A 17,394-nucleotide genomic window follows, 5' to 3' on the forward strand; every position below is an offset into this window, starting at 1 on the left:
CCCAAGAATTCTGTTTCATTAGTAATAAAGCACTATTTGCAGTAACCATCATGTAGTAATGTCCTTATAGACATGTACAGGTAGTCTCCAACTTACAACAATTCATTTTGTGATCATTCAAAGTTACAACAGCACTGAAAAAAGTGACTTATGACTGTTTTTCACCCTTACCGCCATTATATAGGCATGTGATCAAAATTCAGTTTGACAACTGATTCATATTTATGATAGTTGCAATGTCACAGGTCATGTGATTCCCTTTTACAACCTTTTTACAAGCAAATTCAATGAGGAAGCCAGATTCACTTAAAAATCATGTTATTAACTTAACAACTACAGTGATTCACTTAACAACTGTGGCAAGGAAGGACGTAAAACGGCACAATTCACTTAATAACTTTCATTTAGTAATGAAATTTTGGATTCAATTGTGGTCATAAATCGAGGACTACTTATATGTACTAACTTAGAATGGGTTGTAAAATAACATAGTAAAATGTAGACACAATGAAAACAATACAGTTGGACTAATACAATATTTCTTTTGACAGAGAACTGATTTTTCCAATACTTGGAAGTTCATTTCATTTGGTGCATGTATATTGCTTGAGCACATTCTGGTATTTAGCCTGTGTAATTTTTAAATTCAGCCTGATTAGGGAAATACCAACTCTTACCGTGTACATACGTACATACACGACTATTTTACTCACAAAATTAATTCACTCTGTAATAATGTCACATATTTTTTTAAAAACCGTGCTCAATTAGAATGACCCAGACTCGAGGGAGATCCAATTTTGCTAAACTGTCTGTTCTTCCACAAATATTTTTTTTCTTCGGTAGTGTGAAAAATATCTCCAAGGACTTGTCAAAAGAAGTGGTTTTCAATATAATTAAGATTACCCTCTCTTGACACCTTAACATTCACATTTCTTTATTTGTAGATTAGAAGCAAATTATCTGAGTCCCGGCATGTGGACTATAGTGCTGGTTATTCTAAAATTTGTAAATGTTAAATATAAATATAGTATTTAGCATATAGAGGATTCTTAATTGATAAATCCATACTTGGCCAAATAACTGACATATGTGATATTTATTTATTTATTTTATTTTATTTTTTGCTCAGGTCAAAGAAGTTCTTTAGTTTTATAGAAGGCTGTTTAGTAAAAAATTATATGCAACGACCTTCTACAGAGCAGTTGTTAAAACATCCATTTATACGCGATCAACCAAATGAAAGACAAGTTAGAATCCAGCTTAAAGATCATATAGACAGAACAAGGAAGAAGAGAGGAGAGAAAGGTATGTTTTATTTTTGAAAGTAGAGCCACATTTCTCTATACATAGAATGTAAGACTATGCTAATTATATACTAATTAATTAAACAATAAAGACAGCAGTTCCTTTATAACATAGATGGGAACAAAAGGGAGACACAAAGGAAATCAAAAGAAAAAGTTAAGCCAGAATTGCAAATTCAAAAGACTTTTTCTGCAATGTGAACTCAGCAAACAGTACAATGGATACTATACAGTAGACTATACACCATCAAAGATAAACTGTATGTGTGGAAACTGCATACAGTGTATTGATTGTTGTGATTTCTGATAAGTGCTTTTTTCACCCAGCCTCACTTCTAGCACTATAGCAGACTAATTTGGAAACAAAAAAGGAATTGTGAAAGCTATTTGGCATGGATGTTTTCTGTTTATATAGAGGGTAGAAAAAATGATGGGTACTAACACCTTGCATATGAAGATCCTAGTTTTCAATCCCCTGTGTCATGTGACCAAGAGAGTTGTCTTACTTGCTGTAATATTTAAATACGGGCCAGTATAAAATTTTAATATTTAAATAAGGGCAAGTATGCAAACTATTCCCTTGATGTAGACTATTCTATATGAACTATACAGAGGAACCTGAGAAGTAGCACTATCATGTAATGACATAGAAGAGTGAAGTCTTCTTAAATTTCAACTTTAATAATAGTTGCATAAATAACTTGGTGTGAGTTTCCGGGCCTTTTCTCTAAAGTTCATAAGGAAACCATAGCAAAACACTTTTTCATATGAATTCTATAGAGTTTTTAAACTTATATTATTCCTGAAAGCTTTTAAGACTTATTTGTGAACAAAATTACTTTTCATGGAATTTGCTTGAAGAAGATTTGTTGCCATAACTGTTTATTTCCAATTTCTGTCAGATGAAACAGAATATGAATACAGTGGAAGTGAAGAAGAAGAGGAGGAAGTGCCTGAACAAGAAGGAGAACCAAGGTATTGTAATCGTGGTATTGGGCTAGTGAGAACTATATTATGACTATCTCTGTGAATGAGATGTATGGAATCTAAATTTGATAAATAGGTAAATATCTCAGAGTCTTTGATAATCTGGTATTCAGATATCTTATACCAGTGATGGCTAACTTTTTCCGGAGTGAATGGCCAAAGTGTGTGCGCACGAACCCCCAAAATGCAATGCGTGTGCGGTCCCCATGCATGCATGCATGCCCAGGTATGTGCCCATGCATTCACACATGGCCCCATGCACGCGCCCCATACATGCGTTGCAGAGACCCGAAGACCACCTGGCTGGCAGGAGACTCTTGCGCAACTGCAGTGGAGCTGAGCTGGGTGACGGCTTGTGTGTCCATAGAAAGGGCACTGTGTGCCACCTCTGGCACGTGTGCCATAGGTTCACCATCACGGTCTTATACTTTTAACTCATAATCTGAGCCAACATGCCGAACTATCTGGAGGTATTTGCAGAAACTGTTTTAGAGCTAGAGCACAGAGAATGATTTATGTGGCATAAATCACCATGTAGTTGTGAAGCTCTTTAGCTTTGTTGTAGCCTTTTAACTATAGAAATTAGAACAATGCTTTTCTAAAGTAGTTTATAGAATGGCAGCATATAATAATACTATTTAAGTTCTTCAATATCTATAATGCAATCTTCTCTAAAAGGATACAAAGAGCAATTATTTAACGATTGGTTGTTTTATGACTAGTCAAAGTTACAGTGGCCATAGAATGGATGTTTTGTGGTTATTGTAATTGGTCCTTCTCATGTGACCACATATCATGCAGGTCAGCATTATGATAGGTAGTGTATTGTGTGTCACATGATCACAATTAATTATGTTTTTTACTGGTTCATTCAAATGCTCATTCAAATAAATGGGTTCGCTTGATGATTACCATATATGACCACATAATTATGACTGTAATTCTCAGTTCAATTACAGTCATAAGTCGAGGACTAAATAAATCTTTGATTGCTCAGTAGGAAGATCTTAACTGCTCAGACCTTGGATATGTCTTGAGAACTTAACTTGAGACACAATAAATAGTCAAAACACAGAGTTTCCCGATACTACATAATCAATAAAGGTAGTCCTTGACTTGCAACAGTTCGTTTAGTGTATTCAAAGTTACAATGGCACTGAAAAATGTGACTTATGATGGTTTTTCACATTTAGGACTGCTACAACATCCCAAGGGTCACATGATCAAAATTAAGATGGTTGGCAAGTGGTTCATAGTTATGACTGTTGCAGTGTTCTGAGATCATATGATCACCTTTTGTGACCTTCTGACAAGCAAAGTCAATGGGGAAGCCAGATTCACTTAACAACAATGTTATTAACTTAACAACTGCAGTGATTCACTTAACAACTGTGGCACGAAAGGTCATAAAATGCGATAAAACTCACTTAACTGTGTCACTTAGCAATAGAAAGTTTGGGCTCAATTTTGGTTGTAATTTGAGGACTACCTTTATCCGTTAAATACTAAAATTCAGGCATTTTTCTGTTTTCCTTTTCTAAGTTTTGAAATATTCAAATTTCTAAACAAAAATGAGGCTTTGTTTTCTGTTGATTTGACTCGCTTGTATTTCTCTACCATGCTTCCAATGGCATAACTGTACTTCTACTGTTTGTAAGAAAAACACGGAAGATGTAAAAATAAAAAAGTTTCCAACCTTTGTTTAGTTATTTGCTTAGACTTAACCTTTTTGTCTCATGCAGTTCTATTGTTAATGTGCCTGGAGAATCTACCCTCAGACGTGACTTCCTGAGATTGCAGCAGGAAAACAAGGAGCGTTCTGAGGCTCTTCGGAGGCAACAGCTGCTACAGGAACAGCAGCTCCGCGAGCAGGAGGAATACAAGCGGCAGCTGCTGGCAGAGAGACAAAAGCGCATTGAACAGCAGAAAGAGCAAAGGAGGAGACTAGAAGAGGTAGAAATAGGTCAAGGTTGAAAAGGCACACTTTTTTTTTAATTGCCTTTTATTCAAGAGCCAAAGGATTGAATTTAGAATCTATTAAATGACTGCATGAAGCCGTCAGAATTTATCACTCAGTGCCAGAATTCTTCAATGGAGCAATAGTGTTTGGTATTAGAAACCGCAATTCCCATGAGGATTTGCTTGCTTTTTTAATACTGAATCCCTCCTGCAAAATTGAATTTAAGTATGAAGGTATGGGTAGGATAGGAATAAAAAAATAGTTTGATGATTTTCTGGTGGCATAAGGGCTGTAGATAAATACATTTATTTATTTATTAGTCCAATTTATATGCCACCCTTCTCCGTAGACTCAGGGCGGCTTACAATGCATTATAGCAATAGCCTGCATACTTTTTTGTATATACCTGCTTATTAGGGCTTTCGGGGCCCCCTAAGCGGTGTTGTTCTATACAAAGTTGGTTTATTGCCCCCACAATCCGGGTCCTCAATTTACCTACCTCGAAAGGATGGAAGGCTGAGTCAACCTTGAGCCTGGTGAGATTCGAACTTGCACTAATTGCAGGCAGCTGGCAGCTAAGTGCTAGCACTTAACAGCACTTTAGTCCGCTGCACCACCGAGGCTCTCAATAAATAAAATTAATCATGTAATAACAATAATCCCAGGTTTTAAAAAATCCCTATATAACATAGCAGCTGGATTATTCAGTTTAAAAAAACGTTTTTAACCCTTATTTATGTAATCAAACAGAAGAGAAAAAATAGGAAAAGGAAAGAGTTGAAAAAGGAAACAAAATGCAATAACAAAAATATTATATATACCTAGATTTTTCATACTTGCAAGTTTTATACAATAAGAATGATTACCCAATATTTGTTTACTGTTAAATCTGAAATAACACAACTTCATATTTGCTTTTTCACTTTGATCCCTGAAAAGAGTTAGTGAGAATTAACATTTTTGCAGTCTACTATATGCCAAATGACTTTCTTAAGTGATTTGCTATTTCCCTGATCTGGAAGATTTTTTATGTTCATTTTTGTCTTTGTAGCCTTACATAAATAGGCTGAACAAAATCCCAGTAGTGTCCCATTGTTTTTCCTGCAGACTCTGCAGTTGCTAATGTTGCTATCCAGTTGTTATTGAACTAAATACTACAGGAACAAATTCAAATATAAATTTGATTAATTAATACATACTTAAAACATTTGAATATGCCCTTATTTTTAAACTGATACTATTTTGAACCACTTGAAGTATCACAATCTCAGTCTAAATAAATCCATGTTTATTTTAAGAATGATCCCTTCTTGGTCTTTCAACACCAGGTATAAGTAGGAATATATACGGTACACATTATTTAAATCATATTTTTAGTAACTGCAGAGTGTATTAAAATAAAGCACAAATAGATGCTTGCATCCCCATAAAATGGTGCTTTATACATGTATGCATACTGCTATAAAATATATCTTTTAAAAAAACATAAGAGATTGTGGAACGAAAAATGATTTCACCAGATTCAAAAGTCGTTACAGGATAGAATTCATCAATATGTATGTAGATTTAGGCATATATACCTACCTGGTATATTTAAAAGACACCAAAAAAATTTTAGCACAAAAAGTACAAAGACAAACAAAATTATAGGCATTTCTTTTGAATCCTGGGTCTCCTTGAGAAATAGACAGTAGAAGTGAACACACACTTCCATTCGAAGTGCAATCAAATCTTTATCCCCATGGAAGAATACAATTATTACTGTTAAAAAGATGAAAAATTATGAATATATGAATCATTAATTCAGTTTTAGAGGACAGAAGCCTTCATCAGATTAAGAGCCATAGTGGCGCAGTAGTTAGAATGCAGTATTGCACGCTGACTGTGCCAACTACCAAAACTTCGATCCTGACTGGCTCAAGGTTGACTCAGCCTTCCATCCTTCCAAGGTTGGTAAAATGAGGACCCAGATTGTTGTGGGCAATATGCTGACTCTAAACTGCTTAGAGGGGGCTGTAAATGCACTATGAAGCAGTATATAAGTCTAAGTGCTTTTGCTATCTCTTCATTTAGCACTTCAGCGTGTTCATTTAACAGCAGAGCCACAGAATTAACACTTGTGTATACTATGCTCTCTCAGGCATCGTTCCTCAGCATGTTGATTTGTTGGTCATGCCAGAAAAGCCACCAAGTTGGGGCCAACCCCTGTCTTTCCTTTCTAAATGCAAAAGTGGACTTTCTTAGAATGTTGCTTATCATTGCATTAAAATATTCTATAAATCTATAAATCCATAATAAATTCCTCCTATAGAGCAACTTTGGGAGTGTTCTAAAACTATTCAAAGTTGATAATTCCATTGTCATCTTCACCTGATTGGCAAGTAACTGATACTGCTCCTATTCACTGTTGCATCAACTACCTCAGATGCATGGTGCATGTTTCATGGTGGCAAGAGGTACCTCAGTATTTGAGAAGACTCCACTTTCTAACATCTGGTCTTACTACTATCTCCCATATCTCATGTCTGCAAGTAAACCTTGATCTATTGATATTGGTACTTTCTATATTATGTGGCTGAGAAGCAGCAACAGAATAACCACTATGACTTGTTATATTTTAGATTATACTTTTGTCTGTTACTCAGACTCATCAGTCTAAATCTACCTTTTGTTCAACTGAAGAAGGAGCTGATATTTAACACCTATTATTCAGCTAATGATTTAGGTGCAGTCTTCAAACAGTTCCAACTACTGAAATAAGATCTGATATTTTAACTACCCTGTTTCCCCCAAAATAAGACATCCCCTGATAATAAGCCCAATTGGGCTTTTGAGTGCATGGCAATAAGGTCAAGCGCTTATTTCAGGGTTCAAAAAAATATAAGACAGGGTCTTATTTTCGGAGAAACACAGTAGCTAGTTTTTAAGCCAGGACTAGAACTGTCTTTCCTGTCTTGTCTATAGAGTGACAGTAGTGTTTCATTTTCAATAACCTTTGCCAGGCTATATTGATAGATGCTTCATAAAGGCAGTTCTGAGTATGCTGGTCTTTGACAAAAAAGGCTGAGAATACACTGGGATGAAGGATATGTAAGGAAGCAGTTTTTCTTTTACGGTTGTCAATAATCAAGCCTGCATAACACATACCATCATTTTTCCTGGTGAAATGTGGCGTTTCTGCTCATTTCTTTCCTTAGGACAAGCAAATGTTACTGTTCTTTTTCTTATAAAAAGTTTAGCTTTATCAAACCAACAAATAGTAGTACCAAATTTCTTGCAAGAGTGATTCCATTCAGTTTTATGCTTGGTCCCACTCTTTGGTTTTAACCCAGGTACCACATCTTTTAGCAGAGGATCTTCCTTTTGATGCTGAAGGCTCTCTTCATTATACACTGGTGGTGCCATGAAATGAATGCAGAAATTGAAAATGGAAGAGTGTGAGATAATAATGTTTAGAAACTCTACAGCAGAGGTCTTCAAACGTGGCAGTTTTAAGACTTGTGGACTTCAACTCCCAGAATTCTCCAGCCAGCTATGCTGAAGTCCACAAGCCTTAAATCTGCCATGTTTGAAGACCTCTGCTCTACAGTATAACAGATTTTACTTTTCAGAATTGCTTCCTCTCTTCCCAGTCACATGCATCCTAAGGAAGAGATCCTTCAATCTGCTGCAACAATCAAGTTATTCCAATAGTAAGGCAGAGTGAGTTGTTATGAGTAGATGGGATTATACTCATCATTTAGTTTCAGCAAATGTTCTAGGATTGCCATCAGTGTGCACTAAGGGTGTCTAGCCTGGTCCACTCTCACAACATGCCAAAAGTCTTCCACACTATGTCAGTTAGTGCTACATGAATAGTCTGAGAGAAACCTCTGTACTGGTCAGAAGTATTCTGAAGCCCATGAATTCCTTCATTCAGTTGAATTTGGGTGGCCTTTTAGTTTGACAGAGCAAATCAGAACACTTCCATGACCGTATCAAAGTAAGACTATGTTGTTTCACCACAGCCAAGTATGAACAGTGAGGGACAACACCACTACAGTCTTTATATAGGCAAACATAGTAGACTCTGTTCCTGTTCTGTCTAGTAGTATTGGTGCTTCAAGGGGACAATGATTCAATTTGCAAATAGCAACAGGCATCAGGCAAAAGCAGTATAATAGACACATAACACTACACATAAGTGGATTTGTTACCTTCAACCCTACTTTTTAGAATGGGGATTGTCAAACTGGAGCATATTCATTGGAGAGAAATCAAGATGATAAGGATTGCAAAATTCTACAATAGAACAGAATGGAACAAAAACAAGGACAGGACAGGACAAGACAGGATAGAATAACAGAGTTGGAAGGGACCTTGGAGATCTTCTAGTCCTAGGGGCTGAAAAGAACAATTCATGAGGAATCACTAGAGAGAGAAGACTGCAGGAAAACATGATTATTGTGAAAGCATTTGAAGAAGGATCGTGTAGAAAAATGGAAGAATTGTCCAGTATTGTGCCAGAAGACAGGAGACAAATTGGGATTTCAACTAAAAAAAAAGTAGTAGTTTAGTTGGAATCAGGAGAGAAAAAAATTCTTTATTCTTGAACTATTCACCAGGAGAATAAATTATCCTGTGAAATAGTGGTTTTTGCTTCACTGGAATTACTTAGGCTGGCTCACTGTCTACAGGGATGCTGTAATTGTGGATTCATGAGCTAAGAGGTTTGAACAAGGTCTGTTCAAATCCTTATATTCCATGATTCTATGAATAAAGATTTTGGCTGCCTCAGGAAGTTTTCTACTCAGATAAAAGAATGGCAGTTTGTTTCAGGAATAGCTGCTGACTCTGTTTAGTTATATTTTTAGTTTCTTTTTAGTAGAAGGCTTTCATCTCTCCATTTCTGTTTTCCGGTGATCTCTCTGTAGATCACCTGCCAGTTAATCCATGAAGCGCAGACTAATTCACCCGAACACAAAGCATTTCCTTAAGGAACTGATTATTCTGTGTTTCAGTCTATATTCTTGCAGACATTCCTGACTCTGAAGTAGAGTTTGTCAGTAAATATTCATGGTTTTGATCTTGTCCCTTTTAGCCCTGCAGTTTTCAGAGTAAAATGAACTACTTTTATCTTTTAATATAACCTTAGATTATTCTGGATGGTGTACAAAAATTAAAAACCAAATAGAATAAAATTATTAACAGCAAGCCAAGGTTGAAAAAAACAAACATTATATCAGCCATCAATTAACTAGTGGAATTTGCTGACATCTTAGTCCAAATGCTTAGGATAAATTCTTTGTTTAGCTGCTTCATGAAATTGTTAGCAACAAGTGTCTGATGACAGCATTGTCATTGTCTGTATGGAAGCAATTTTACTACCTTCCTTATATTTGGTGATTTCTTATATACAATCATAGTATTCACATTTTCACATATGGTAGCCAACGATTTTAAAATATTAGTAATTGTAATTGTAGAAGCGCGTTTCTAAAAATTACTCAGATAATCCTGATACAATGAAAAATAAAATTTGATTGCCACCCTTCTAAATGATGCTGGATTATTTTATTATACATATTGTAACTGCAGCAAGAATTGTACTTGCACAAAATTGGAAAGCAGAGAAAATCCCTTTAGAGGGAGAAGTAATTAAGAAAATATTGGAATGTGCAGAAATGAATAGATTAACATTGGTATTTAAAGAAAGGAAGAATCGGAGTATGGGGGCAATTATATCAATGGTTAGAGAAGATATATATATATATATAAATTTAGATGATTGATGAATTAATATAAACATAAGAAATTTGGGAAGAATGATGTAACAATCTAAATGAAAATATAAAGGTATGATAGAAATATGATATCAAAATGATGGAGGAGGGAGTAGAAGACACAAAATATGCACCCAGATGAAACACTGAATGATTAGGGATGTATTGTTTGTTTGTTTGTTTGTTTGTTTAAAAAAAAATAGAAAACTTTTATTAAAAAAATAAAATAAATGATGCTGGATTGCCAGTCTACTGATTATGCTGGCAATAGAATCCATAGGTTCTGTATTCTGATTTGATCAGTTGATAAAAGAAAGATATTACTTATATCCATTGAAATGCAGCAACAGAGAAGAGAGCGTGAAGTTAGAAGACAGCAAGAACGGGAACAGAGGAGGAGAGAACAGGAAGAAAAAAAACGATTGGAGGAGCTGGAAAAAAGGCGGAAGGAAGAAGAAGAAAGGAGAAGAGCGGAGGAAGAGAAGAGAAGAGTGGAGAGAGAGCAGGTAAACCTGAAACAGCGTGAATCAATTATGTATGGTTTTCTCTTCCTTTCTTTTCTTTACTATAGGAAACATTAAGGAAACTACTGGATACAAACTAAAAAAATACCTTCCATCAGTCTGGGTAGTGTGTTAGTATAGTCATTGCCTATATGACTAGGATATGTAGCAGTATAGTAGACTAATTTGGGGGACCTGGTTAGGAATATGGGAAAATCTGAACCAATCAGATCTGAAAATCTGAACCAGTGTTTTATGATGGATTCCTTCGTCTTTCTGATTCTGGGAAGTAAGTTTCTTCCACAAAGTCACAACATGTAAATATAGTAATAGACTTACTTCATTTACTTATACTGAAGCAAATGACTTAATTTAAATGAATTAAATGCATTCATTTTTCAAAATTTATCAATATTGGATCTTTGAAAAAAACTACATTAGTTTCTCAGTCTCATACATGAATCTTGCCTGTTTGAAATATTATTTGTATATAAGACAGAAAGTGGGGACAGAAAGTATATAATTTTCAGGAAATATACTAAGCACTAAGAACATCTCTGTGCTATTTAAAATTTATTGTATTCTGCTATAAAGTTTATTTGGGCTTTGATGTCAAACAACGTAATATATAATGGAATTTTGCAGAATACATAATAATAGAAAGGTTGTTTTAGAATTGTATGAAATACTGCACTTAAGAGTATAGTTTAGCTTCCCTGAACTTAGCATCTTCCAGAAAGTTTGGAACTGCAGTTCCCAGAACTGCTGGGTGAAAATGCATTTGGAGAGAGCTAGATTGGAGAAAAAAAATTCCCAACTTAGTTTTGGGAAATACACGTGCAGTAATAGACAGTCGTGTAAAATAGATAAAAAATGTTCTCCCTGAGTAACTTAATTGGGTCTTAGGAAATCATATTTTCATGTAGCTGAAGAAGTGCATCACCATCTGCCATTGTTTGCATGCAGCTAGAGATGTATTGTTAACACACATTTTCCAAAATGTACAGGTAGTCCATGATTTACAACCTTTTGTTTAACAACTGTGCAAAGTTATGACCCAAATGAAAAAAGTGACGTACGACTGGGCCTCACACTTAACAACCATTGCAGCATCCTTGCGATCACGTGATTAGAATTTGGTGCTTGTCAGTCAGCATGTATATACAATGATTGCAGCGACCAAGAGTCATGTGATTGCTATTTACGACTTTCTCAGGGCTACAAGCAAAATCAATGGGAGAAGCTGGATTCACCTAATGATTACACTATTTGCTTAATGATCATAGTAAATGTCCTAAAATTAGGTGCAACTCACTTATCAACTGCATCTCTCAGCATGGAAGTTCTGATCCCGATTGTGGTGAAGTGTCAAGGACTACCTGTATTGCTGGCATTGATAGATTTTGTTTAAAAAAAAAAAAACACCCATATCGCTACAAAAAGTTAACGCCACTTAATTCTGGGTATGCAAGGATTGTATAACAAGCTAGTATGCACCTTTTTTTAATTTTGTCTTGTAAGATTTCAAGCAGTCTCATTTTGCCATTGCATTGCATCATTAATTCCTTTTGTGTTCGCTGTCTTTTCATGTGTGTTTGAGCGCATGTGTTTACTTTCCCTCATTAATTTGCACGACAGGATGTTCTTAGCTTTGGATATGTTGCTGCATATTTTGACTTGGCTTAGGAATCCAGACTTCTGGAGTGTCACTGAAATTGCATTTGGAGTTATATCTTTCTCTAGTGGATGTTTTTTTATGTTCTGTCATAACCACCACATACTTCAGATTGGCATTGTCTGCGTTGATGATGAGGCTAGGATCAGTTTATAGTTGAGGTTAAGGTTCTAATTGACAGATCTTTTTGGTAGAAAGCTTGCAAAAGGGATGCCTTAACTAAGCCTGGCTCTAGTTGTTGCTCATGGTTCATCATAAGGTGCAAAACTAATTCTGTTATTAAAAATGCATGCGATTTTGTGTTGGCTGTGTTGATAAGACTTGCTAGTATTAACTACCAACCTGTTTTTAAAAATCCATTTGCTTGTCTTAAGTCAAAATTCTACAGGCAAGATTAGTTTATCCTAGGCCACAATTTCTTTTCCTCTTTTTGATTAATTTTTTGGAGGGAGGGTCTGTAATGGATTTGGCTCAGTCCTTACTTTAGCTGATAGGGTTTATTTAATTGTTCTTTAGGGAGTCCCATTATTAAATTTATTATGGAATTGTCACCTGAAGGTGAATTGGGATAGGTGGCGTTTTTCTTTTTCTTTTGTGTGGTGTTGTACTCAGGTGCTTTGGTTACATTCCTGTTGTGAACAATTTTATTGCTGGGTAATTTCTATGTGACAGGAGTATATCAGGCGACAGCTAGAAGAGGAGCAGCGGCACCTGGAAATTCTTCAGCAGCAGCTGCTCCAGGAGCAGGCCATGTTACTGGTAAAGCACTGTATCTGTTTTGTTAGTAGCTACTATTTGGGATTGCTTTCTCTGACCGGTGTCCCAGGTTGTCTTTAAATGGACACAGCTGAACTTTATGCACAGTAGAGCCTGGCACAAGAACTAATCATCCTACAGGGTGGATGGGCTGGCAGAACCTATGTGAACCATGCTGTATGATGATCTGACAAGCCAATCAGTGAAGATTTTTCCCTCCCCTAAGTTAAATAAGTTACGGTTTGGTAATTGACTTTCTGAACAACCCTTCTCAAAAGAACAAGACTGCAGGCCATGTTATTTTATTAAATATTGGATACAAAAGTCAGGGTACTGTGTTCTTTTTGCCCCCCACCCCATTTCCCCCACCACAACAAAACCACTCTTCCCTTCAGTGGCAAAATAGATTTATGACTGTGCCGATCACAATAGGTTAAATAACACTATGCCTGTAAGTACTGAATCTTGCTAAGTGTAGCGTAAAATGTTTTATAAATTAAGGGAAAACATGTGCTCTATTTGAATGTAATTTTGAAATTTGATATATTTACTCACACTGGAACAGCAGCAAAATGTATAACCGCCAGAAGATAAGCAAGTGCCCACCAGCATGGTGTTCATATTTTGACCTGTTCTCTCAAAGGAATACAGATGGAGAGAGATGGAGGAACACCGACAAGCAGAGAGGCTTCAGCGTCAATTGCAACAGGAACAGGCATATCTTTTGTCACTTCAGCATGATCACAGGAGGCATCAACAGCAGCAACAGCAGCAGCAACAGCAGCTCCAGCAGCAAGAAAGGAATAAACAAAACTATCATACCCCAGAGCCTAAACCCCATTATGAGCCTACTGAAAGGCCACGGGAGGTAAATTCTATCTCAAGTTATTAGAACCAGTGTTGCTTTTAAAATATCTATCAGAATGTATATAAAGACAACCTTCCCATAAGAATGTCGAGAGAGGAAGATGAGTGTGTCCCATTACCCGCCTTGGAGGAAAAGGACAATTTTTAAATATACTTTTACAGAATGTATACCTTGTATGGTGTCTTTCCTTTCATAGAGCACCAGTAGGTAGCAAGTAACCAATTTCTATATTTGAGGTTTACCCAGGAAAAATACATCAGGGACCAGCAATTTAGCCCATAAAATTTCTTCACTTCTCAAAACAATAGATAAGATCGCATAATATTACACTAAAGTCAGATAAAATTTCTTAATTGATTACCAATTGCTATGTTGCAGTCACTTCTGAAGAAGAACCTCTAGTGAATGTACAAATCAATTTGCTTAACTTTTAGCAGTCAGAGGTCTGTTGTGACTGGTAGAATTTGGATTAAATAAAGCCTAGTAAAGATGGAAAGGAAGACACCTAATTTATGTTATTAATGCGGTGGCTCAGTGGCTAGGACGCTGAGGTCAATCAGAAGGTTGGTAGTTCAGCAGTTCAAATCCCTAGCGCTGCGTAATGGAGTGAGCTCCCATTGCTTGTCCCAGCTTCTGCCAACATAGCAGTTCGAAAGCACGTAAAAAATGCAAGTAGAAAAATAGGGACCACTTTTGTGGGAAGGTAACAGCGCTCCATGCGCCTTCGGCATTTAGTCATGCCGGCCACATGACTATGGAGACGTCTTCAGACAGCACTGGCTCTTCGGCTTTGAAACAGAGATGAGCATCGTCCCTAGAGCTGGAAAACAACTAGCATGCATGTGTAGAGGAATCTTTACCTTTACCTTTATATTTTATGGCCAGAAAATAACACAGTAGAGGTCTTCTACACACCATTCATTAATGATTATTGTATTACAGCATAATATATATTATACCAATGATCTCAATAAAGATTTTCTATTATGTTAATCCATAATACAACTGATGACAATGTGACAATTTACCAAATAGTTTCATGTATGTAAAAACATGTTTTGGGTGCAACTTTATTACTACATTAAAGATTACATTTTTGGAACAACTTCTGGAGGAATTTGAGGATTGTATTTAAGGCTTTCAGGAAGCATCACAAGACTCCAGGGCCCAAGTTCTAACAAGCTTCAACCTTGTTTAATTTCCAAGTCCAAATAAGGGTAGCCAAGATACCCTTGGGATACCCAACAGGTACTATTGGGATAATTTTCACTAAAACATATTTTTCACAAAAGAGTCATGTGTTATCTGCAGATTAACATTAATCCTAGCATGTTGAACTGACGCTGGACACTGACCATTATATGGAAGAAAAAGTATTTATTTTATTGTATTTAAAGTATAATCCATCCCAATCCCAAAGAACAGTGGGCAATAGTAGAGATGAGCATACTGTCATATTGGGCTGGGAGCTACATAATAAACTTGGGATTCTAGATTACCAGTGTTATTTGTAGTGAGTGCAATCTGTTGAGTTGACCAGAAACATGATACTCGTAGTTTCTCTGGAGGAATTTTATTTCAATTTCTAAGAATCATCTTTTCATTATGTCAGTTGAGTCCATATATGGCTTTTTTTCTTCCCAGGTTGATGACAGATATAGAAAGAATAACCAGAGCTCCCCGGAAGCCCAGTCTAAACAGGGAAGCAAAGTGTTAGATCCACCAGTGCCTTCAAGATCAGAGTCCTTTTCAAATGGAAATTCCGAGCCACTTCAGCCATCATTGCAAAAACCAATGGAATCGCAGGTAAAATCCTTGTGAAATGTATGATGATGGGATGGGAAGAGAAAGGAAGAGTTGGGAAGTAACATATATGGAAACCAACAGGTTACATTACACCGGTATACTGTATGTATGACACCCTAATAGAAAACACTTTCCCATATTTCTGTATGAGGGACTCTCTTGTTCTTCTCCCCGATAGGCTAACTAACACTCCATTAACATATGTACTCTCAGTAAAAAGCATATTTTTTCATATCTTTCCTTGGCATTTCTTGAAAATTTATTTCATTCCTTCTGAATTTGACATTTTGAAAGAAAGGTTCTACCTCCTTTTCTATTTGATAAAATTGATTTTTCATGGCATGGATAAGCAGTGGTTAAAATAGAATCTTACTCCTGTTTAATGTATTTTCATACAGTATTCTTGAGATAATAGTTGAATTAACTAGGGCAGGGGTGGGCAATTGTGGCTCTTTTACAACCTGTGGACTTCAACTCCCAGAATTGGAGTTTGTCTCAGGAATTCTGGGAGTTGAAGTCCACAGTTTGTAAAAGAGCCACAATTGCCCACCCCTGAACTAGGGTAAAGGGACACAATTTCTGCCTCAGGGACATATTCAGTTTCTGAAAGCCTTGAATACAGTATCCAGAGTCCTCCAGAGGTTGCTACCAAAACACAATATTTAATGTACTGGAGACTACTGTTAAGTACCTGACTTAATCATTAAGTATATTAATTCATTCCAATTTAATTAAATGGAAATGAAAATGAAATGAAACAACATTTAATTTTGTTTCTATTCTCCATTTAAAAACAAGTTTGCTCTGGCAAAATGAAAATACCGAATGAGAAAATTCAAGCAGGTGGACACAATTTCAAATCTTAGAGCATCATCTAATGACCAATGTGTGATCAGTTTCCTAATATGGCTTGCTTTTTCAAGATGACTTTGGAGAGACAATGCTCTCTCTAAGAGACAGATTCAATGATATCGTTTACTGTGTATTTAAAAACAATTTCAGTGACTGGATTTTTGTATAGATCCATCTGATAGGTTTGTCTTTGTAAATTAATATATGGGTTTTTTGTACCTTTATGTTGACAATTGGCAGTACTAAGTCAAAACAGTACCATATGGTACTTGTAATCATCAAAAATACCCAACTAGGAAAACGTTGGAAATATTTTGGGGAAATTATGTTGAGAAAATATAAGCTAATTATGAATATTTGTAGTAGTTAAGAATATTCAGTTTTTAAAAACTATTTAAAAGAAAGAGTTCTTTTAAAATCATTATACTCTTCTAAAATATATTTTATGTAATATATTTATGCCGTGGACAGCTCTAAATTTACAAGAACTTGCTTTAGTCATCCTTTTCTTTCTAAAATTCTATGAAACTTATTTAGGTTTCATATTTGAACAGCTTCTAATACTAAAGAAAAAATGCGGGCATAGTTTAATTCTGTAGATGAAGTAATAAACTTTTATTGTAAAATTTACTTTGGACATGATAGTAAAGTGCATATGATCATATTTCTGTGGTCACTAATGTGCATATATGCGAAAAAAAATATACAATATATGCATATATCACATATTATGTTATCTTTGTATGTGCATAAGTGTGTACGTATGGTGTTTACAGTGTGTATACACACACACACACGTTCACAAGGGCACATATATAAACATATATAAACCAGTACATATATTTGCTGAAAAAGAAACATGTAACTCATGTAATTACATGTAACTCTTCCATAATGCCTAAATGCAACATATTTCAC

The 17,394-nt window shown here is 35.8% G+C and overlaps 1 protein-coding gene across 4 annotated transcripts in view; it reads left to right on the forward strand.

Moving 5' to 3' along the window:
* Positions 1-17,394, forward strand: part of MAP4K4 (mitogen-activated protein kinase kinase kinase kinase 4) — a 147,622-nt gene that overhangs the window by 101,364 nt on the left and 28,864 nt on the right. For all 4 annotated transcript variants that reach the window (XM_034419942.3, XM_034419978.3, XM_034419989.3 and 1 more), the window contains exons 10-16: positions 1,133-1,308; positions 2,210-2,282; positions 4,037-4,247; positions 10,361-10,522; positions 12,867-12,953; positions 13,594-13,818; positions 15,463-15,624. In XM_034419942.3, coding sequence (XP_034275833.1) covers positions 1,133-1,308; positions 2,210-2,282; positions 4,037-4,247; positions 10,361-10,522; positions 12,867-12,953; positions 13,594-13,818; positions 15,463-15,624 — 1,096 coding nt within the window. The remainder of the gene's footprint in view (positions 1-1,132; positions 1,309-2,209; positions 2,283-4,036; positions 4,248-10,360; positions 10,523-12,866; positions 12,954-13,593; positions 13,819-15,462; positions 15,625-17,394) is intronic.

The sequence above is a fragment of the Pantherophis guttatus genome, chromosome 5 (genome assembly GCF_059756535.1).
Source record: "Pantherophis guttatus breed Tessera chromosome 5, ASM5975653v1, whole genome shotgun sequence".
NCBI classification, from domain to species: domain Eukaryota; kingdom Metazoa; phylum Chordata; class Lepidosauria; order Squamata; family Colubridae; genus Pantherophis; species Pantherophis guttatus.